General features: G+C 42.9%; 1 protein-coding gene across 1 annotated transcript in view; it reads left to right on the top strand.

Annotated features, from left to right (window-relative positions):
• The first annotated feature begins 287 nt into the window (after nucleotides 1-287).
• The window catches only part of PRDM5 (PR/SET domain 5), a 98365-nt gene continuing 73519 nt past the window's right edge, over nucleotides 288-25133 (top strand). Inside the window, exons 1-2 of the mRNA XM_070756627.1 lie at nucleotides 288-367; nucleotides 14259-14381. Coding sequence (XP_070612728.1) covers nucleotides 320-367; nucleotides 14259-14381 — 171 coding nt within the window. The 5' untranslated portion in view covers nucleotides 288-319. The remainder of the gene's footprint in view (nucleotides 368-14258; nucleotides 14382-25133) is intronic.

The raw sequence follows: 25133 nt of genomic DNA, 5'->3' as shown, positions 1-25133 counted from the left end.
TTAAACCGACTTTATGAATTACAAGAATGCACCCTTACTTTCATAACTGATACTTGCTTGAGCAGCAGAAGACAGACATACTAGTATTTTTGCTCTTTTGGCTTATTCATTCATTCATTCATTCATTTATTTATTTATTTATTATTTAGATTTGTATGCCGCCCCTCTCTGCAGACTCGTTGTAAATTTTAATATACAGTTTGATTTTAATATACAGTTTGATTTCAGCAATTAATAGTAGTTTTCAATAAACAAAAGATGCCAATTTTGTTACTGTTGCTAGGGTGAAAAGTTTGGACCATTTGCAGGAGAAAAGCGAATGCCACAGGAACTGGATGAAAACACAGACTGCAGGCTAATGTGGGAGGTAAAAGTTCCAGCACTTTGTCTAAGAAATTTTCTAAAGCATTATTTATTAAAGGCTAGAGCTGCAGTTGTTTTGGGGGCAATTAGGAAGCATGGAATTTCTAATGTTTCATTCCCTCCCCTTTATAGTGTTGATAATGTACATCTTGTCAATACCAGTAAGGACAGATGAATATGCGATCATGCATACACTTTATATATTTTAATGTAAGGCATAGTTTAACAAACCATATTTGTGCTCTAATTAAACCATAGCATGACTGATTTATCCATTTATTGTTTATGGTGCTAAAACACTTTACGATGTAGAAGATGAGAACTTTGAGTTTTGGCAGCTGTTTAATTCTCAAATGTTTATGCTGAAAAGGTAACTGAGCAACTATAAAGATATCGGTATGTTCATTAAGACTAACAACTCGTAAATACAATACAATTTATGTGTTTTTCTATTTAGTATTCATTCATTCATTCAAAAAAAGAGATGAACTTTCATAAAAATATAGAATATGATAATTAAGCATAAGGAGATGCTCGTGCAAATAGTTTTTTTAAGATTAAGGTTGTAATTTGCTAAAGTGTTGGAGAAATTCTCAGAAAGTCGTAGCATATAAATTCCATCCACATGTTCCAATATTAATCTTAATGTTGAACGTCATCAATACTTTTAAACATAAATTTACCGGAAGAAATGGAAAAGAAATAGAATTAAATTTCATTTCAATGTATAATTAGATATGCATACTATATATTGTTTTGATATGTTGTGAGCCATCCCGAGTCCTCGGAGCGGGGCGGCATATAAATCAAATAAGTAAGTAAGTAAGTAAGTAAGTAAGTAAGTAAGTAAGTAAGTAAGTAAGTAAGTAAGTAAGTAAGTAATGGACACATCTTCCAAATTTCCTAAATACATGTAATCACCAGTTCCATAAAGACTGAAGACAATCACTGAAAAGAACAAATGTCCATAGCATTGTATTCTTGAACTAGTAGAAATAGATTCAGAGAAAACTTAGACAACAAACCTAAAGACAATTTGCATTAGGTTGTAAAGAGTAGATGACATTATGCAAAGATAGGCAATTTATCAAACAATCTTGTATATTAAACATAAAGGAATAAAGGGGTAATAGCTTTTGGAAAGGGGTGCTGCCAAATTATTTGTTGTCTGGAATAAATAGACTTGAACCAGCCAGCAGTAGCTAAAATAAAATTGCATTAACTTCATATTGGCAGGTTACCTAGTGTTCATATATGAAATATGTTTTAACATATTTTAACACACATATTTTAGCTACTGAATGCTTCCTTTATTACAAAATATATAAAAATCAGTATATTATGAATCAGTATGAATATTTTTTGAATGTTGAAAACAGGTTACCAAAATTTATAATAGCTACTGACAAGTAACAATTCATTTTCTTAGTCATTGGTTTTAATTTATTCATTAAAAAATAATAATTGAAAAGATTTGTATACTGTCCAGTGGCACAATGGCACAACAGTTAAACCTGCTGTGTTCAAGACCTTAAGCATCGTGTGATGGGTGAGCTCCCGATACTTATCCTAGTTTCTACCCACCTAGGTACCACTTTGTGGGAAGGTAGCAGTCTTCTGTGTGGCTTGGCACATAAGTCCATGTTACACCAACACTCCGCAGTCTGCATTGGTTGCCGATCAGTTTCCGGTCACAATTCAAAGTGTTGGTTATGACCTATAAAGCCCTTCATGGCACCGGACCAGATTATCTCAGGGACCGCCTTCTGCTGCACGAATCCCAGCGACCAGTTAGGTCCCACAGAGTGGGTCTTCTCCGGGTCCTGTCAACTAAACAATGTTGCTTGGCGGGACCCAGGAGAAGACCCTTCTCTGTGGCGGCCCCGGCCCTCTGGAACCAACTCCCCCTAGAGATTAGAATTGCCCCCACCCTCCTTGCCTTTCGTAAGTTTCTTATAACCCACCTCTGCTGCCAGGCATGGGGGAACTGAGATACTCTTTCCCCCTAGGCCTTTACAATTTTATGCATGTTATGTCTGTATGTATGTATGTTTGGTTTTATAATAAGGGTTTTTAACTGTTTTAATATTGGATTGTTATATGCTGTTTTTATTACTGTTGTTAGCCGCCCCAAGTTACAGAGAGGGGCGGCATACAAATCCAATCAATCAATCAATCAATCAATAATCATGTTGACCACATGACCAGAGAAATGTCTCTGGACAACTTTAACTAAGAAACTGCCCACTAGAGCCAGACAAGGACAATCTTTTCCTCCTTATTCTGTCCATCCATATAATTAATATTATGGGGCTGTTGTAATTCTGAAATTTTAAATTCTTTGTTTGAATTTGCATAGATTGTTTTAGAGGATATAAGAAGCTCATCTTTAAAACTTCATTTCTTATTTTTGAATAACTTGAAGTACCCCTGTATTTTATTAGTAACATCTCAAAAACTGGAAGAAGATAATAGCCTTTCAGTTCTCTGAGGATGTGGTATGCTCATTAGATCCTTGTAATATGCTCTTGAAATAGACAAAATCAAGCACATAAGCTGATAAGAATTCTATTAATTAATCATTTTGATTATTTATTCTCATAAGTATATTGCTCCTAATATTTCACTGCTCTTTGTTAGTTAAATACTTTTATTTTGCTAAAAACCACAGATTGTCTTGAGAACTTGGTTATCATCTAATAAGAACGCATAACGGATTTATTCAACAAGCCATAATCTTGGGTTTTATGACTTTCAGCACAATATTTTAAATTTTATTTTTTCCCTGACCTAGTTTGGGAATCATGCAGAGATTGCTGCATGCCAGCTTTGATGACTTTTTGAATGCTCGAATTTAAGCAGTTGATCTGAATAGAAGAGTTGTAAGATACAAGTTATATTGTGAGCTTCATATTTATTTGCTAAGAGTACGTAAAGTAAAAAGCAGCTGTTGAGTTTATATAGATCAGGGGTCCCAGCCCACGGGCCTGATGCATCATGCGCTGGCCATGCCCATGTCTGGTTTAGCAAAGGGAAAGTCCTGATACATCACATGATGCCACTGTGCCAAGTTGGCAATTGTGAGTTTGATATTCCTACTATAGTCTCTCCAGAAAGTATAAAGACAACTTCTGTTTGTCAAGTTGGCATTTGTCTCTACAACCTTTGTTATTAATTTAGCCACATTGAAAGCATGTTTCTATATTTGATTAGATATGTGCAAATACAGGAATAAAAGTATAGGTTTTTGAACCTTACTAGGTGAGCATTTAGGTAAGTAAACTTTAACTAATTTTTCTCAAAGTAGATTTGAATAGCATATCTGATATTAGGAAAATGTTGATCTATAAATAGCACAGATGCTCTAAAGACTGATAGTCACACTAGTTCTGTTATTGTGCAATGAAGAAATAATATTATCATTATAGTAGATGTAACAGTTTTTAATGTTTTACCATATTCACCTGAAAAGAAAGATTACTTCAGAAGTGGGTTCCTACCAGGGTGGTAGTCCGGTAGTGGCGCACTGATTGCACAATTTGCACACGACAGCTCCATGTCTTTGCCGATCCATACATGGCGCCATTTTAAAAAACTAATTTTGGCTTTTTTTGCTTCTGCGCATGCATGGAAGCAAAATTCTGCGAGGATATGCATACCTGCGAAACTTTGTGATGCGCACCCAGCGCACCGCTATCAAGTAAGAGCAATCCGCCAGTGGATTAGTCCTTTATGATTTAAGTACAGAGAACTTATTTATTTATTTATGAAATTTATATTGTTAAAATGAAATTTACATCTCACTCATAGGGAGTAGCTTACAAAGTAAGATTCCAAATACAAAATTCACTATTTTCCAACGTCCTTGGTGACAAACCACTTGATGGGTTCCGTAGCAGACTGGGACCTGCTTGTGAAACCATGTTTTCAGTCCTTGCCTTCTTCCAAATCTTATACAGTGGTACCTTGTGATAGGAACCCCTCATCATACGAACTTTTCAAGATACGAACCCGGAGTTCGGAATTTTTTTGCCTCTTCTTTCAAACTTTTTTCACCTTATGAACCCGCTGCCGCGGCTGGGATACCCCACCTCCAGACTTCCGTTGCAAGCGAAGCACCCGTTTTTGAGATCCTGGGATTCCTCTGAGGCTCCCCTGCATGGGAAATCACACCTCCTGACTTCTGCGTTTTTGCGATGCTGTAGGGAAATCTCAGGAGGGGAATCCCAGAATCGCAAAAACGGGTGCTCTACTGGCAACGGAAGTCCGGAGGTGGAGTTTTGAGGACTTCTGTGTTTTTGGGATGGTGCGATTTCACTGAGGCTTCCCTCGCTGGGAAACCCCGCCTCCGGACTTCCGTTGCCAGCAGAGCGCCCGTTTTTGTGATCCTGGGATTCCCCTCCTGGGATTTCCCTACAGTATCGCAAAAACACGGAAGTCAGGAGGTGGGGTTTCCCATGGAGGGGAGTTTCAGGGGAATCCCACCAGCGCAAAAATGGGCGCTTTGGCTTGAAAAAGGGTTAAATTTTGGGCTTGCACGGACTAATTGGTTTCCCATTGATTCCTATGGGAAACATTGTTTCGCCTTATGAACTTTTCACCTTACAAACCTCCTCCTGGAACCAATTAAGTTCGTAAGACAAGGTATCACTGTATTAGCTAGGAAGCCATTGAAAATGAATGTCTGTCAAAAAGGCACAAATAATTAATGCAGGAAGTTGAAGCAGGAAAATCTGCTACATTGCTTCAGGAGGGACAAGTTTAAGATTATTGGACTTACTTTCTCTTATTAACTTCTAGATGTAAAAGATACTTCCCCTGCCAGGGAGATTTCCCATCAGAACATTGCCAATTTATTTATTTTTTATCCCCCCTTTATTATTTATACCAAAAACTCAGTGCAGTGAACATATGCAGTGAAAGAGCCGGGGTGGCGCAGCAGGTAGAGTGCTGTACTGCAGGCCACTGAAGCTGACTGTAGATCTGAAGGTCAGCGGTTCAAATCTCATCACCGGCTCAAGGTTGACTCAGCCTTCCATCCTTCCGAGGTGGGTAAAATTAGGACCCGGATTGTGGGGGCAATAATGCTGGCTCTGTTAAAAAAGTGCTATTGCTAACATGTTGTAAGCCGCCCTGAGTCTAAGGAGATGGGCGGCATAAAAATCGAATGAATGAATGAATGAATGAATGAATAAATATCCTACACACTTTCCTTTTCCTATTTTCCTCACAATAACTACTCTATGAATTGGGTTAAGAGAGAGTGACTGGCTCAAAGTAACCTAGCTGCCTTTCATGGCTAAGGTGGGAGTTAAACTTAGGGTCTCCTCATTTCTAGCCTGGTGCCTTGACCAGTAAACCAAACTGGCTAAATTATGATTTTCAGTTTCTGAAAAGGCTATTTACATCATGATAATTTGCCATGTTTTTAAATTGCTATTTGGTTGTAATCACTTAAGGTTTGATTTATGTCAGCAAGATCCTTTTGGAATTAGTCAGCCAACTAACTATTATTACCATGTTTAATACATTTTATGGAAACCAGTTTTAGTATAAGAACACTTTGTCACTTCATGATACATGAGTTGAGCCTTAATAAGCTTTAGCATAAGAACACTTTGTCACTTTATGATGCATGAATTGAGCCTTAATAACACTCAGGGCATGAGTTGCATAACTGAGCTTCGACCCTTTTGTGAAAGTATTGTGAGTATTTCACATTTGCCGTGGCATTTGATATTGGTAAAATAATTAAATAAATATAGACAAAGCACAATTCTTTTTCAAGTGCCAACCTAACACTTATCGCCTTTTTTTTAAAAAATAGAGGAAAATTTGGCTTTTCTTTCCTTGTTACTTTTGGGTGAGCAGTGTGGTCGGGCAGTAGGAAAAGCTAGTAGGATGCTTGGCTGCATAGCTAGAGGTATAACAAGCAGGAAGAGGGAGATTGTGATCCCCTTATATAGAGCACTGGTGAGACCACATTTGGAATACTGTGTTCAGTTCTGGAGACCTCACCTACAAAAAGATATTGACAAAATTGAACGGGTCCAAAGGCGGGCTACAAGAATGGTGGAAGGTCTTAAGCATAAAACCCATCAGGAAAGACTTAATGAACTCAATCTGTATAGTCTGGAGGACAGAAGGAAAAGGGGGGGACATGATCGAAACATTTAAATATGTCAAAGGGTTAAATAAGGTTCAGGAGGGAAGTGTTTTTAATAGGAAAGTGAACACAAGAACAAGGGGACACAATCTGAAGTTAGTTGGGGGAAAGATCAAAAGCAACGTGAGAATATATTATTTCACTGAAAGAGTAGTAGATGCTTGGAACAAACTTCCAGCAGACGTGGTTGGTAAATCCACAGTAACTGAATTTAAACATGCCTGGGATAAACATATATCCATTGTAAGATAAAATACAGGAAATAGTATAAGGGCAGACTAGATGGACCATGAGGTCTTTTTCTGCCGTCAGACTTCTGTGTTTCTATGTTTCTTGTGACAAAGAGGTTATGGTTGTGTTTTCCGAGAAGCCTATCATTGAAAATATTCTTGTGTTCTCAGTAAAGCTATTCAACACCATAGTAATGGATATTTCTGCAAATCTTTGGATTAGCCTTCTGGCAATAGATTTTACTTTAATAGCTACCTTTTTATGTTTCTTATTCCATGTCAAGAACTTTTATATGTGGATTATGGGTGTGGTTAAAACAAAAACCTTGCTCAGATTCAACACCCTAAATTTTCAAATTCTTTTAAAAATGTTGGTATTCAGATGTATGAATTTCTTGTACGTGTGTTGTTTCTGTAATGGATATACAGTATTTGTTCATGGTTACCATTTGTTCATTATAAGGTTTCTGTTTCTTTGCCATTCCAATTAATGTCTTTAACAGATTAATATGACCTAATTTGCATTCTCTGATTGAATGCCAGTGGGACTCAAAACATCCAGTAATAGCAGAGGTACAATAGTGAAATTCATCTCATGGAATGAATAATTAATATGGAGGTTTGACCAATGGAAAATGTTTACTGGAATTTTTTAAAAAAAAATTTATTTGACATCAATGTGGGAAGCTTTATGACAACTTATTTTGTTCTAGCAGAAGATTTGGGTTAGCTTCTTATTACTTTATACAACTAAAATAGGCTTTTTTATGCTGAATTTAAACATGTCTGTTTAGGATTCTTTAGAGTGACAACTAATTTCAGGGCAGCTTTTCTTAGATAGGCGATATGTTCATATTTCCCCCCAACTACCTTTAAGATATCAAATCTGAAGTTCTATACTGTATACAGTAGTCCCTCACCTATCGCTGGTGTTACGTTCCAGACCCGGCCGCGATAGGTGAAATCCGCGATGGGGAATTTATCGACTGATATTTATTTAAGTATTTATGTTGTAATTGTTTGGTAAGTTTTCATTGTTTTAAGTGTTTATAAACCCTTCCCACACAGTATTTATTTTAGATACAGTATTTAAATACAGTATTTACAATTTTAGATATATATTTTTTTGAAGAACCTGCCGATCGAGTTTGGCGGGCTGTTTAAATCTGCCGATCGACTTCCTCAGAAACCCGCGAACCAGCGAAGATCCGCAAATGATTTTTCTCATTAATATTTCTTGAAAACCCGCGATGAAGTGAAGCCGCAGTAGGTGAAGCGCAGTATAGCAAGGGACTACTGTAATATACAGGTCACCAACAAGTGGTCCATGGACCACTGGTGGCCTGTGGGAAAATTTTGCTGGTCTGCGGGCACTCGGGTGGAGGAGCTGCTCCAGGATGACTAATGGTCAGTCCTGTGACTTGAGCTCTGGAATGTGGTGCCAGCAAGGCAGCTCATGGTCAGTTTGGAAATCTCTGCCGTAGAAGGAGCTACATGAAACTTGCAATTTTGCAGTGCAGACCTCGCAGGCTGCAACAAGGTAATGGTGGAAGGGGGGGGGAGCAGAGGTGGGTCGAAACAACCTGCAGCATGTTCTTCTCCCTGCTGTGGCTTTCTGTCGGCTGAATACACCAGCGGCTGGCCCACCCCTCACCCTACCTTCCCAGTCACTCCTCATCTGGCCTGAAAAGAAATGGGCGGAGGATGAAGATTTGCTCTAAATTCCAGAGTGGGAGTGAAGCTTTGTCTCTTGCTGGGTCTCACAGATATTTTTTCCGGGCCTTGTTGGTGCTCCCTTCACTTTGTTCTCTCAGGGAGATGCCGTAGAATCAGAATCAGAGAGAAACAGAGAAACAGAGAGAGAGAAAAAGAGAGGGGTTGGGGGAGAGAGAAAGAGAAGGGGGAGAGAAAGAGAGATGTCAGAGAGAGAAAAATATGAGAGACAGGCAAACAGAGTGGGACGGGGGAGAGAGATGAGAAAGGAGGAGAGAGAGAGGGAGAGAGAAAGAAAGATGAGGGGCGATAGGGAGAGAAAGAAAGAGAGAGGGGGAAGAGAGGGGGAGAAAGAGAGGGGGGAGATAATGTCTGAGGGACTCAATTCCCATTGCTGGGAGTCCAGGTACTTCAGCAAGCAGCATTCTGGATTCGTATTAGTGGCCCTCAAGATTTAAAATTATGAATGTAGTGGTCACTGAGGTCAAAAGGTTGTTATAATACATAAGGATTGTGTTCTTATGGAAAAAAATACTCCCAGATAGGTTAGTCCAAGATAAGATTTTTAGTATTTAATGTTGGTTGAATCCCAGTGACCAGTCAGGTCCCACAGAGTTGGCCTTCTCCGGGTCCCGTCGACTAAACAATGTCGTCTGGCGGGACCCAGGGGAAGAGCCTTGTCTGGAACCAGCTCCCCCCAGAGATTAGGATTGCCCCCACCCTCCTTGCCTTTCATAAACTGCTTAAAACCCACTGAGATATCTTCCCCAGGCCTATATAGTTTATGTATGGTATGTTGTGTGCATGTTTTTTAAATTATGGGTTTTTAACTTTGTAATATTAGATTTGTATTATACATTGTTTTCTATTGCTGCTATGAGCTGCCCTGAGTCTGCGGAGAGGGGCGGCATACAAATTTAATTAATTAAATTAATAATAATAATAACAACAACAACAACAACAACAACAACAACAACAACTAGTAGCACAAGAAAAAATGAAGTGACTGGGCCAAAGTCGAAAAGATGTATCTGGTGGTGAAAGGAAAGTCCGATGCTGTGAAGATCTTTTCTCCATAGGAACCTGAAATGTAAGTTCCTTGAATCAAGACAAGCTGGACGTGGTCAAACAAGAGGTGGCAAGACTGAATATCAACATCTTAGTAAACAGTGAACCAAAATGGACAGGGATGGGGGAATTATAGTGTTAAGTTTGGTCACGGTTCATGGAAGAGCTTCATAAATGTATGGAACCTGCAGTGAATTTTAACTTTTACTAAGATGTCAGGAAAATAAAAATGTTTTACCAGTTTATCTTCACGTGGATTTCTGATCCTTAAATCACTTCTTCTGTCTAAAATTTGTTGAAGTGAATATAATTTTCTATCCCATCAATTTCAGGATCTATGCAAGGCTAATGTTGAGTAATGCAAGGGTTTGTATGTTATGCCTCAAAATTAAATTACAGTCTAGTCATAGAATATTTTTCCTTGCTTTTTATATGGTTTCTTGCAGTTTTTATTTGATAACAATCTAACAAATGCTTTTCAGAATTGCAAGCAATGTATTTATTAAGTGCAAGAGATAAAGCCATCTCTTTATCCTCATTGTTGTGCTGACATTTTTTCTTGATTGGCTGCAAAGTATTATACTTCCATTCATATCCCTGTGTCAAGTAGTACAACAAAATACATTCCACCGTGTAATATCTATAGTCAATTTAAAATGTGATTTTATTTTACAGCCACAAGAAGGAGGAGAATTATCAAGCACGTTACATGCTCTTAAAGATCTTCACATTTCTTTTCTATCATTGCCATTCATATTTCTGAGTTGTGGGGAGGGATTGCTCCATTTTCAAACAATTAACTTCAAAGATCATATTTATATTGTTTGATAAATGTAACTTGACTATTAATATCATAGTATGCTATCAGGCTTTAAAAATTTAACAATCTGGGGGAAAACTATCCAAATATATGAAGTCAGCAAGCGCAACAAAGTTGAAGACCTTTTAAATATATATATATATATATATATATATATATATATATATATATATATATATATGTGTGTGTGTGTGTGTGTGTGTTTTCGTAAATTTTCACGGGTATATGTATGTAGATTGTTCTGAGTTCGGGTTTTGCCCTGTGTAATATTTTGCAAAACCCGAACTCAGAACAATCTACATACATACATACATACATACATACATACATACATACATACATACATACATACATACATACATATAATCTCCTGTTTGCAAAGCAGATATTGAAGTTAAATGTGGAACAAAGTATTAATCTTTGAAAGTTATTTTTGTGTTATGTTAGTCTTATTTATTATTAACACAGATGAATTGAGTTTTCAGCACTTATTCTATTTAATTCTATAGCAACAGCAAAAAATTTCTTTTGTTTTTATCAAAAAAACACTGTATAACAAATGTTTGGAAAAAGCATGCTAGTGAGAATATTATGCAAATAACAGTAATGGGACATTTATTATAAGATATAGGCTGCTTACATTTGAGAAATGAAAATACAAATCTAAATATAGAGACACAAGAATAAATCAGATTGATTTGCATTTAAAAAATTATAGTCAAGGAATTTATATATAACAGTAATAAGATAAAATGCAGATAAGTCCTAGTTTTATGAGGTTGTAAATAAAAATGGTAATCATTTTGCTTCATAGTACAGCTGCATAAATAGAATATTAATGATCTATCAAGGAATCTTGAAATTGTAAGATATCCTACTTTCTGCTACGTTCCTCATGTTTCAAGCAACCTTTCTTTATACTGGACTGTGGTCATAGTATTTTCCAAACGAAAGTTCCAATTTCAACAATTTCATTACTTGTCTGCTTAGTATAATGTTCAGTTTTGTGTACTCAAGCATTCCCTTCAGGCTTTCAAATCTTTCATGTTGAAAATACAGTGTAACATATTCTGGTTGTGGAAATGTCAGTCTTTTTGAAATGTGATAGTTTTAATTTCATCCATATTCATATCGGAATTAACACTGGCTTTGCTTGTCTGCCCAAAGCCAAATGTATCTAAAATAAAGTGTATGGGGCATTCCCCCCCCCCCACCCACAGTTCTATATTGGTCACATAAGTTGCATTTCTATAGTTACCGCTTTAGGGAACAAATTCTTCTTTTTCAAAAAGATTAGTAGGTTGTGGAGACTTAAGTCCTGCTAAACTTCAAGAATTGGCTCTTTCTCTTTCTCTTCCCCACCCTTAAAAAATGATCATTTTAGGTTGCTTATTTTGGATATCATCATTGAAATAGCATTCTCAAATCTATAGTGCTTACTATTCCACAATCCCAACATTGAGATCATTCTAGCTGACAGTGTTAAAATTGAAAACAATTGAAGTGTACTAAAATTCCAAGTTGGGTAGGGCAGTTGGATCTGGGGTACAAAAATCTACATGACCACTAAAATGGCAGGAAGGAGTTAGCCTATGCTTTACAACTTTGTTGCCATTGAGAAGTCATCTGGATTTTTTGACCATCAATCTAGTAATGTAAAGATGGAAATCAGAAAGTTACTTATTTACCAATCATCTGAGAATTAAATAAATTGTAACAATTAGTAATTATTTTCGTCCCACCAGACTTTTAATTTATTTATTTATTTATTTTATTTAGTCCAATACATAATACACATTGAAGAGAAATATATGTAATAATATAAGTAAAGAAAAGAATAGAAGAAAAGATATAAAGGTGAACAAATTTGAAAGGAAGAAAAGATAAATGAGATAAGGAGAGACAATTGGACAGGGGACGGAAGGCACACTGGTGCACTTATGCACACCCCTTACTGACCTCTAAGGAACCTGGAGAGGTCAGTCGTGGATAGTCTAAGGGAAAAATGTTGGGGATTAGGGGTTGACACTACTGAGTCAGGTAATGAGTTCCATGCTTCGAAACTCGGTTGCTGAAGTCATATTTTTTACAGTCAAGTTTGGAGCAGTTAATATTAAGTTTGAATCTGTTGCATGCTCTTGTGTTGTTGCGATTGAAGCTGAAGTAGTCATTGACAGGTAGAACGTTGCAGCATATGATCTTGTGGGCAATACTTAGATCGTGTTTTAGGTGTCGTAGTTCTAAGCTTTCAAGACCTAGGATTGATAGTCTGCTTTCGTAGGGTATTCTGTTTCGAGTGGAGGAGTGAAGGGCTCTTTTGGTGAAGTATCTTTGGACATTTTCAAGGGTGTTGATGTCTGAGATGTGGTATGGGTTCCAGACAGATGAACTGTATTCAAGGATGGGTCTGGCAAAAATTTTGTAGGCTCCGGTGAGTAGTGTGAGATTGCCAGAGCAGAAGCTATGTAGGATCAGGCTAACAACTCTAGAAGCCTTTTTGGCGATATTGTTGCAGTAGGCTTTGGCACTTAGATCATTTGATATTAGTATTCCAAGGTCTTTTACTGAGTGGGGGTTGGCTGTGAGATTTTGTTTATTCAGTTTATATATGAGGTTCGGATTCTTTTTGCCGATGTGGAGGGTAGAACATTTGCTGGTTGATATTTGAAGTTGCCAGGTGTTAGACCAATCTGAGACAAAGTCGAAGTCTTTTTGGAGCGTAGATGTGTTGTCCGTGGTGTTGAAAAGTTTTACATCATTGGCGAAAAGAACACAGTTGCTTGTAATATGATCGCAGAGGTCATTGATGTAGAGAATGAATAGAGTAGGTCCTAGTACGCTGCCTTGGGGAACACCACTAAGTTAAGTGTGATTAAGCAAATCATGGTTTAGCAAGTTATGTCTATTCAGCCAATGCTTCCCCAAATGTTCCCATCTTACACTGCTATTTCCTTGAGAGTAAATACTGTTCACAGAACCCTTTGCACATGAGTTCATAGGATGTATTACATTTTACAAAGATAACAAATACTAAAATTTTCTAATCTCATTTGTATTTGTAAGAAAATGCCATATACATTTAAAAATGTAGCTTAAATTCTCTTATTTTCTGAGTAGTTTGAATATTCATACTATGGAGGAATAATATTTCTGAATATAAGATGATATGCAATAGATTTTATTGCCATATCATTCCTGATTCTTAACTTTCCCAGGAAAAATGTAAGGTAGAAGATCCAAATGAAAATGCATAAAATCTTATCTATTAATGCCATTTAATATTATTAAAGCATATTTTTTCCCTTTTACAGGCCCTTTAAAAGAAGCTCAGTGTTTTACTTTGTAACATAAAATTATAAAAGGTATAAATTTTTAAGCAGCAGCTGGAAAAATGAGGTAGTTGCATGCTGGGAAGAACAATAAGATGTTGGTTTTGAAAGGCAAATAAAGGGGAATATGAGGAGCTATAAGTGCTAATAGGAGCCCAGATGTGTTTACCTTTTCTCAACTTATATTTGACGTTGGGCAAATTGCCACTCCTGCAAATTTTGCTCATTTTCATAGGAACAGAATACCCCACTGTCATTCTCTGTAGTAAATCTAGCTCCGACAGTCTCTAATCCCTACTTTGAATTTTGGGCCAGCCTGTTGTGTAAATTCAACTTTGTGGTTTGTTAAACATTGTTTATGGTTTAGCGTGATATTTGAACTCCATTATTTTGACTTATTTAATAAATCCAATTTTCACATAATACATGAATTCAACCATAGATTTCCTTTTATTAGAAAATAATAAAATGAGAATTAGGTTTTTTTTTTCATCTTTGTAGTTTTAGCTTTATATATTTCTCATTTTTTCAAAGATTTAGCTTTTGCTTATATTTTATTATCCTTTCAGGTTCGTGGAAATAAAGGTGAGGTGCTTTATGTTCTGGATGCTAGCAATCCAAGGCATTCTAATTGGTTGCGATTTGTACATGAAGCACCATCTCAAGAACAAAAGAATCTGGCAGCTATCCAGGTAAATTTATCCAGTTCTTAATAGATTTCCAGTTCAGTCTTCCCTGTCTACTAATTATATGGTATATTGTTGTTTAATAAGTGACTGTAGGATGGCAGCCATAAACTGCTGAAGTCTTAGCAAAGCGGTAGATAACTAGTGCTAGTTGAATTGAGTGTTTAGGACAGTGATGGAGAACTTTGCTTGGGTGCTAAAAGGACGAGTGTGTGTGAGATACTTTTATTTTTTATTTTATTCATTTGTCCAATACATAAATACATAGGAAGAAAATAGACATGTGATAATATAAAAGAGGGTGAAGGTGAACTTAGAGGAGAGGATATATGAAAGGAAGAGAATATATAAGATAGGTGAGAGAAAGGAAAGACAATTGGACAGGGGACAAAAGGCACACTAGTGCACTTATGTACGCCCCTTACTGTCCTCTTAGGAACCTGGAGAGGTCAATCCTGGAGAGTCTAAGGGAGAAGTGTTGGGGCTTAGGGGTTGACACAATTGAGTCCGGTAGTGAGTTACAAGCTTCGATAACTCGATTGTTGAAATCATATTTTTTACAGTCAAGTTTGGCGCGGTTCGTATTAAGTTTGAATCTGTTGCGTGCTCTTGAGTTATTGCGGTTGAAGCTGAAGTAGTCATTGACTAGTAAGACATTGCAGCATATGATCTTGTGGCCAATGCTCAGATTGTGTTTTAGGCGTCGTAGTTCTAGACTTTCTAGGCCTAGGATTGTTAGTCTATTTTCGTAGGATATTCTGTTTCAAGTGGAGGAGTGAAGGGCTCTTCTGGTGAAATAACTTTGGACATTTTCAAGAGTGTTGATATCTGAGATGTGGTATGGGTTCCAGACAGATGAGCAGTAGTCTAGGATGGGTCTGGCAAAAGTTTTGTAGGCTCTTGTGAGTAGGGTGAGGTTGCCTGAGCAGAAGCTGCATAGGATCAGGTTGACAACTCTAGAGGCTTTTTTGGCGATATTGTTGCAGTGGGTTTTAGCAGTTAGGTCATTCGATATTAGTATTCCAAGGTCCTTTACAGAATGTGGGTTGGCAGTGAGAGATTGTTTATTCAGTTCGTATGTGCGGTTAGGATTCTTTTTGCCAATGTGGAGGGTAGATCATTTGTTGGTTGATATTTGAAGTTGCCAGGTGTTAGACCAGTCTGAGACAAAGTCCAGGTCTTTTTGGAGAGTGAGTGTGTTGTCAGTGGTGTTGAAAAGTTTCACATCGTCGGCAAAAAGAACACAGTTGCTTTCGATATGGTCACAGAGATCATTGATGTAGAGAATGAAGAGAGTAGGACCTAGTACGCTTCCCTGGGGAACGCCGCTTATGACAGGGGCAGGGGTGGAGATGGCGCTACCAATTTTGACAATTTATTGCCCGCTTGATAGTACCTACACATATATGCCCACATCCATAATGCAATACCTTTCCCCCATGAATGTGCACACAACCCCTCACGCTCTCTCACGCGCATGTGCACAGACGGGCTGACTGAAGCTTCTAGATGGTAAAGAATGGATTCCAGCTGATTTTTGGTCTTCCAGAGGGTGGAGGAAGATTATTTTTGTCTTCCCCTGGCTTCAGGAAAGCCACCAGAGATTCTGGATGGCAAAAATGGACCCATAGGCCCAACCTGAAATTCAAAAACAAACTTCTGTTTGGGCCATTTTTCACAAGCCTACAGGAAAGCCTCTTGAAGCCTGGCAAGATAATCAACAGCCCAACCGGAAGTTCAATTCTGAACTTCTAATTTGGCCATTTTTCACTGTCCCCAGGCTTCATGAAAGCCTCCTGAAGCTTGGGGAGGGTGAAAAATGGCTCAACGGCCCAACCTGAAGTTCAAAAACAAACTTCTGTTTGGGCCATTTTTCACAATGCTACAGGAAAGCCTCTTGAAGCCTGGCAAGATAATCAACAGCCCAACCGGAAGTTCAATTCTGAACTTCCAATTTGGCCATTTTTCACTGCCCCCAGGCTTCATGAAAGCCTCCTGAAGCTTGGGGAGGGTGAAAAATGGCTCAACGGCCCAACCGGAAGCTCAAAAACAAACTTCTGTTTGGGCCATTTTTCACAATGCTACAGGAAAGCCTCTTGAAGCCTGGCAAGATAATCAACAGCCCAACCGGAAGTTCAATTCTGAACTTCCAATTTGGCCATTTTTCACTGTCTCCAGGCTTCATGAAAGCTTCCTGAAGCTTGGGGAGGGTGAAAAACGGCTCAATGGCCCAACCGGAAGTTTGTTTCCCAACTGCCAGTTGGGCTGTTGGGTCTGTTTTTTGCCATTCATAGGCGCCTGAGGCTTTCCTGAAACCTGGAGAAGGAGAAAACAACTTCCCTGACCCTCTGGAAGGCCAAAAATCAACTGGACAGCACACATATGCACTGGAGCTAACATAGGGCAAAGTCTAATATGCCCTCAGATATGGCTCTACATGTCACCTGTGGCACACCTGCCATAGGTTCGCCATCACTGGTTTAGGACCAAAGCTCAGATCATTCCTGGTGATCTTGAATGCTGGCTGAGAATAATAGTGCTTGGAATTGAATAATATCTTTAGGGAATTCACAGATTTTGTGAATTGGAGCCCAGTAACATTGCTTGGTTTATACATTTCTGTCCCATCAACAGCTTGTTTCATACAAGCAAAAAAATAAGCCGTGATAGGACAATATTTTTGAACAAGTACATGTCACAAATATTCAATATGCAGGACATGATATGTGAAACAGATTTTAATTTGTGTTTCCCTTCCTTCCAAAACCAATACAAGAGACATTCCTTTTGGTGTCTTTTTGTTATTGTAAATGCTATTTTATTATTATAAGTATAAAATAGAACCACTGGAACAGAGACAAAAGACATCAAAATAAACAATGTGAAAAATTATTTTGGAAACAAGGGTCAATTATAGTGTTATTAGGAGCAGAGGGAGGTGTTATTCTAAACTCTTTTTAATGCTTAAAGTGCATTTGCAAATATGTTGTATCGCAAGCAAATTTAGATTTGAAAACATATCATAAGTTAATGAAGATGGCTGTCCTGGCTGATAATCACAAAATGATAATCACAAATATTATCGTACAAAAAAAATATTATGAAACAATTCCTCCTTACTTTTTTTTCAGAAATTTGACTAAATTTAAAACAATATTTTGTCTATAATTTTCTAGGAATAACAACTGTCTTTATCATTTTAGAAATATAACTACTCCTTTTTTTAGATTGAAAAAATAGATTGGATGTTGGGGGATGATGGGTAGCAGTGTGAGTGGCCACAAAGATCGGATAAGCAATTCTGTTTTTTCAGTTTAAAAACAATTATTTTTAATTATAATTTATTTATTTACAGTTTATATGGCAAGATTGTGATTTGTTTTAGATTGAAATGTCTTTATACAAGAAAACTCATTTATTTGGTAACTTTTGATCATTTTATTGATATATGAAAATGCGATAATTAAACACTAACCTAAATAGAAGCAGATTCTGTCCTATGGCATTATATTGCTGGAGAGACGGAGTAACGACACGGACACCAGAGCTGGATTTAAAATTGGGTCATTTTTATTAACATAAATTTGCATAATTTATTCAAATATTTTGCATAAATTAGCATAAACAACTATGACCCGGAAATGGACCTGCAGGGTCAAACAAATACTTCCGGGGCGGAAATGACGTTATGCCAGCAAACATTCCTGGGCAACTCATGGGCGTATCTCGATGCAAGGTCCAGGTGAGGGCCAGGCCGTCACCTGTGACCTTTTCTGCCATGCTGTGCATGAGGGGGGTCCCACCGGCTAACCCGAATCGGGGAATTAAAGGTGTAGGACCCAAAGACAGGTTCCCCCCAGCTGCTCAGGCAGAAACTCCCTCCATGAGCTTGCGGAGAACCTGTCAATCATCCCCAAAGATGCCCAAGGGAGAACGCGCGGTTGCTAAACCACCCAATTTTCCGCCCCTAACCTGCCTACCCAAATGACCAAAGGTAAGCCAATTAACCTAATTAATGCAAGCACCCCCTAACCGCACATCCATCACCCCAGTGTGGAATGGGCGAAAAAACAGCTCGGCTAAGAGGCAGAACTGCAAAAAATTCCCATTCGGCCCCCTAAGGGCGACCCCGAAGCACACTGCAAAATAGTGGAGGGCGGGCGGGTGTCTGCTCAGGAGATCAGTCCGGGCGAAAAGGGAGAGCCCCGGGCCTGCTCGCCCTTATATAGGGCAAGCAGGCCCCGCCCGGACCAATCAGGGCCTGGCCAATCAGGCCCTGATCTCCCGAGCGAAGTCTCGCATCGCAAGACTTCGCCCGGGATCCAAAATGGCGGCCGCCATGAGGGACCGTGTCTCCCGGTCCCTCCAGCAAAGCCTGCCTGCCGGGTAAGTCCGGCGCTGCCCTTGCTGGAGAGACGGAGTAACGACACGGACACCAGAGCTGGATTTAAAATTGGGTCATTTTTATTAACATAAATTTGCATAATTTATTCAAATATTTTGCATAAATTAGCATAAACAACTATGACCCGGAAATGGACCTGCAGGGTCAAACAAATACTTCCGGGGCGGAAATGACGTTATGCCAGCAAACATTCCTGGGCAACTCATGGGCGTATCTCGATGCAAGGTCCAGGTGAGGGCCAGGCCGTCACCTGTGACCTTTTCTGCCATGCTGTGCATGAGGGGGGTCCCACCGGCTAACCCGAATCGGGGAATTAAAGGTGTAGGACCCAAAGACAGGTTCCCCCCAGCTGCTCAGGCAGAAACTCCCTCCATGAGCTTGCGGAGAACCTGTCAATCATCCCCAAAGATGCCCAAGGGAGAACGCGCGGTTGCTAAACCACCCAATTTTCCGCCCCTAACCTGCCACAGGAGCGGGGGTCAGATCTCTATCTTGGCCCCCCGACTCCCCCCTCTAGCTGCGCCAGCTCACGCAGAGACCGCTGCAGGTCCTGTAAGAAGATGGCGTTCCCCTGCTCAGACAGGTGAACGCCATCATCACGGTAGAGCCATGGCTGATCTATTGATATAAGGGGATGAGGTATTACCACTCCACCCAATTCTCTAACCGTTTTACCCATAGCCCTATTCACCCGTCGCCTAGCCCGGTGAATGGCCCTAAGGGAAGAGGCGTCCCTCCACACAAGCCTAGGTAATATTTCTGACCACACCACTTGCGTGGTGGGCCAGACCTCACGAAGCCTTCGCAGGTCTTCGCGTGCCTGGATGAGCAGCGCCAGGCCTCCCAGTATGCACAGGTCATTGCCCCCTAAGTGCAATACCAGCCACCTGGGTGCGGCCACAGGACGCTGCCCACCCAGACCCCTTTGGGCGCGACTCCAGGAGCCGCCCCCCATATTGCCGGGCGCAGCCACAGAATGCTGACCGCCCAGCAACGCCGGTAGGAGACCCTCCCACCGCATACCTCTCCGGCCCATCCAGGTAACGTTGACCCACCGCCCCAGGGACAGGTGGGTCCCGATGGCGCTCCTGGCTGCCGCGCGGCCGGCCCAGAAAATCATGCTGTGCCAACACAGCAGCGCCGTCGGTTTCGTGTTAGCCTGGGGACCTGCAAGAGGACACAGACACAGAGAGGTTACCTAGCCTAAGCCCTGCCTGGGATCCTCAGCGGGCCTAACATAACCCAAATATGCCGCTGACCGCCAGCGGCCGATCTCCCGAATCCGATGGGCCGGGAAACCAGAAAGTGCCGCGCTAGTGGCGCCGCCGATACGGAACGAATGCGTTCCATAACCGGAGGGATCCATGCCCACCTGGGCCATCGCCCTAGATACTAAAGCCCAAAATTGGAAACGGGTCAGAGGGGTACCGTCACAATGCCTAAACAGGTACCCCTGACCTGACCCCCTCATACCACAATAAAGCCGTAGGGCGGCCACCGGACACACCGACTGGTCGGTGGCCGCACTAAGTTGTAAGGTAACCCCTCTGCGTAGCTGATCCGTTTTAGACCTTCTCACTACAAGGGACACCCCCCCTTGTCTAAAGGCCAGATCAGCGAACTGGAAGGCCCGGAGCGAAGTGTCAGCCTGAGACGAAGCCATGGCCTCGCTGACCCGAAGGGCCCCAAAGAACATGACACAAGCCGCTGCCCGGAAAAGACGGGCCTCGTACAATGAGGAACACAGACTGCCAAAAACCACGTTGATTGATGACAGCTGCTCCACCGTCAGGGGCTGACGAGTGTCACCTGGGGCCCCCGCTTGCTCCCTAAGCCAGCCCTCCAGCATCTTCCGGATGCGAAAGTCACCCGAAAGATCTGCAAACCCCCCCGCCTTGGACAGAAAGGCGAGGCCGGCTAACCGGGACCGGATTGTCCTAACTGACAGGCCACGCTGCCTAAGTTGGACGCAAAACTCGGCCAAATGCTCTACAGGGACAGGCCAACTAAGCTGGTAACCCCTGCCCTGCCTAAACTCCCCAAACTCCTTACCTGCACGCTGGTATGCCCTGAGGGTGCCGGGCGCTACAGACAAGGAGATTGCCCGGGATGCCTCACCTCTCCACCACTCTGGATCCCTCCCAGACTCCAGAGGTGGCTGGGGAACGCTTCTGGCAATTCTCGGGCCCACGGGGCCAGGGTCCGAAACCTGGACAACTGACCACGGGACAAGGCATCAGCAACCCCGTTATCCAACCCGGGGACATGCTTAGCCAAAAACAATGCGTTTAGAGACAAGGACCTGTGCACAAAATGGCGGACAAGCCGCATGACCCTGTCGCTCTTTGAGGACAGGGCATTCACCACATGGACAACCGCTAGGTTGTCACACCAAAAGTGCACAGTCTTGTCCCTAAACTGCTCCCCCCAAAGCTCTAAGGCCACTATTAAGGGGAAGAGCTCCAAGAACGTCAGGTCCTTAACCAACGAAGAGGCACTCCATTCCGGAGGCCATGCCGACCAGCACCACTGGTCACCTAACACTACCCCGAAACCACAAGTCCCCGCGGCGTCAGAGCAGAGCTGCAACTCAGCTTCCAACAGAAGCTCGTGCCTCCAGAAAGACAACCCATTAAATCTATCCAAAAAATCCCGCCACACGCTGAGGTCAGCCCTGACCCCAGCGCAAAGGCGGGTACGATGATGGGGCAAACGGAGCCCCTTCATCGCATCATACAACCTCCTGGAAAAAGCCCTTCCAGGAACAACTACCCGACAGGCAAAATTAAGAATGCCTGCCAATTCCTGAAGCTGCCGTAGGGTCACCTTCCGGCAGCCCAGGACCTCATCAAGCTTCTCTGAGAAGATTGCTCCTCTGAGTCCAATTCAATACCCAGAAAGGTAATCCTGGTGGCGGGGCCTTCGGTCTTCTCAGAGGCTAAAGGCACCCCTAAATGAGCACAAAGGGCTTCGAAGTCCCGCATCAAAGCAAAACATTGCTCCGAATGCGCAGGCCCCGCCAACAGGAAATCATCAAGGCAGTGAACGACCGTACCCAGACCACTTTGCCTCCTGAGCGCCCACTCCAAGAAGGTGCTAAAACTCTCGAAAAGCGAGCACGAGACAGAGCACCCCATGGGCAAAGCTCTGTCCACGTAATAACCCCCCTCGAAATGGAAGCCCAACAGCTCAAAGTCGTCTGGGTGTATGGGGAGGAGCCGGAATGCCGACTTAATGTCGCATTTACCCATAAGGGCTCCTACCCCACACTTCCTAACCATAGTCACGGCTGCATCAAAGGATGCATACCGGACTGAACACAACTCGTCAGGAATGAAATCATTCACTGACTCCCCTTTTGGAAAAGACAAATGGTGAATCAACCTAAATTCACCACTCGCCTTTTTGGGGACCACACCTAAGGGAGACACCCGAAGATTCGGGAAGGGCGGCTCCGAGAAGGGCCCGAGGACCCTGCCTTCGGCAACCTCCTTCCCAATCTTCTCCCTAACAATGTCTGCATGACCAACAACCGACCTAAGGTTGTCAGACATGAAGGCCTTCCTAACACCCTGGTAAGGGATCCTAAATCCCTCTGAAAAACCTAGCAAGAGAGCGGCCGCTCTCGAGCGAGGGTGGTAGTCGCCCAACCAACCCTCAAGCACCACTAAATTAATTGGGCTGGGCCCCTTTTCCCCCAGCAGGTGGGGGAGGCTTTGGGAGACCCGAGCCTTTCTTTTCAATCCCCTTCTTGGGGCGGGGGCACACGGCTGCGGAATGGTTTCCCCCACAACTTCCGCAGGCGTGACAAAACCTGCAAATGGGGCGGAAACACGCCCCCTTTGTAGCGAACTCGTGACACACTAAAGAGGCCCCTTTTCCAACGGCACCCACCACGGCCTTGGCCGTCGCGGCCGTCGCAGGCTCCTCTTCCATAAAGTGACCGCTATCGGTCCTATCACAGCCCTCCTTCCCTGACATATGAGTGGCCTGGAACCACAGGTCCGGTACCACCATATCCCAAGGCAGGTAGGGGTCATGGGCAATACGCATCCTGAACCCCTTGTCGTAATGCCTCCATATGGTGCCCCCATATTCAAAATGGGCCCTCGCTATAAGGTCGATGTACTTCAGCAAGGCAGCGGCCCTACCCGGCTGCCTCTGAATGACCACCGACGCAAAGGTCAGAAAGGCATACAGCCACGAGCTGAAGCATTTCGTGACCTTTGTCTTTTTAACCTTCTCCCCAGGGACCACCTCCTTGTCCTGTTTAGGGACCTCCCTGTTCAAAATGGAGAAAAGGTCAACGTACTCCCCCCACCAGATTGCCTCCTTAACTGACGGGTGAAGATGGTACCCTAAAGGTGTCACGGGCAACCCACAAGGGATGGCCCCAGGCTTGATGCTGGCGAACGGGTCCCACACCGTGGTGGCCCCCGAGCCCAGCACCCCAAGCCCCGGTGGATACATGAATGGGACCGGTGGCATAATGGCCGGTGGAGGAGGGATCCAACCCCCCACCCCCGCCCCAGGTGGGACAGGTACCCCCGGCGCCCCCACTGGCGGAGCCGGCGGGGACCAGACCTGACCACAGGTGCCTGCAGCAGACCCCATGAAACTGTTGCCACCCCCCAAAGCTGGCGGGATGAACCCGGGACCCTGGATGGGCAGGAGCGGTGATGTGCCTACATGTGGTGCAACCTCACCTGCCCCGTAAGGGGTAGAAGCCATCCACGGTGGGCCCATCCTGGTTGGGCCCTGGAACGATGACCACTGCCCAGGCTGGGCCATCTGCCCAGCGTGGCCTGTCTGCCCGGTGCTGCCTGTCTGTCCGGTGCCCGCCATCTGCACGTCGTGGGCCACTTGCCCTGCTGGGGCCGACTCCTCTTCGGGGTCTGCGCCCCATGCTGCGGTGGCAGCCGAGGAAAGCCCCTCCGGGCCTGCCCCCGACCGCCACCTCTCCAACTCATCGAGCCGCTCCAGTACCCTGGCCCAGGAGAGAGAAGGGGACACCTCGGGTTGAGGGACTGTGGGCATAAACCCTACCCCCCCCCCACCGGGATCCCCCCCAGGGGCCCCTCTGCCGCCGCCCGAGCCCGGGCAGACGGCCTGGCAGCCCTCCTAGGCCGCACCACAGGTTGGGCCGGGAGGGCCTTAGCTGGCCGCTTTTTAGGGGCCATACCAACAAAATCTGATTTTATACAATAAAGAATAGGGCGGGACCAAGCCCTCCCCCAACGGGCTCTGCACCACTTGAACAAGGCCTGCCCGAAACAGCAGGCCTCAGTAGTGCAAACCCACCCAGGAAGCTAATCCCCCCTCTCAATGGGCAACAAGGCCCAACACCAGGCCTTTATCCCAGGCCTCAAGCCACCCAGCGACCCCCGCGGGCCCGCGAGGCCACCAGAAGCCAGCACCTCCCTCCCTCTAAAAGGAACAATGAGGCTCCAAACCGGAGCGGAGCCCAGCCGATGCTGGCTCCGCTAAAGCTGTAACAGGCTTTTTGCCACACCACAGGCCACAAAATGGCGCCTCGCACGAGGTCGCCAAACAAAATGGCCGCCGGAGCAGAACGACCGAACGTCTGCTCAGGAGATCAGTCCGGGCGAAAAGGGAGAGCCCCGGGCCTGCTCGCCCTTATATAGGGCAAGCAGGCCCCGCCCGGACCAATCAGGGCCTGGCCAATCAGGCCCTGATCTCCCGAGCGAAGTCTCGCATCGCGAGACTTCGCCCGGGATCCAAAATGGCGGCCGCCATGAGGGACCGTGTCTCCCGGTCCCTCCAGCAAAGCCTGCCTGCCGGGTAAGTCCGGCGCTGCCCAAACTGTAATTTAAGTAAACTTTGTCAATATTAAGTTTCATAATTATATTATTTATATAATAAACATTTGAATTCACAATTCTGCTGTCATGTTTCATCTTTGAGATGTTCATGATATATGTATTACCTCCAAGATAGAAATACAGTGTTCCCTCGATTTCCGCGGGGGATGCGTTCCGAGGCCGCACGCGAAAGTCGAATTTCCGCGAAGTAGAGATGCGGAAGTAAATACACCATTTTTGGCTATGGACAGTATCACAAGACATCCCTTAACACTTTAAACCCCTAAATTACCATTTCCCATTCCCTTAACAACCATTTACTGACCATTATTACTGGTACTCACCATTGAATAAGACACTTAGTGATTCTGATATTTATAAACATAATTATTTATTAACAATAATTTTTTTTTGTTATTTATTTGCAAAAATTATTAGTTTGGCAATGACATATGACGTCATTGGGTGGGAAAAACCGTGGTATAGGAAAAAAACCGCAAAGTATTTTTTAATTAATATTTTTTGAAAAAC

Source organism: Erythrolamprus reginae, chromosome 7, assembly GCF_031021105.1.
Source record: "Erythrolamprus reginae isolate rEryReg1 chromosome 7, rEryReg1.hap1, whole genome shotgun sequence".
In the NCBI taxonomy this organism is placed as follows: Eukaryota; Metazoa; Chordata; class Lepidosauria; order Squamata; family Dipsadidae; genus Erythrolamprus; species Erythrolamprus reginae.
This window is presented reverse-complemented; position numbering and strand designations above follow the sequence as displayed.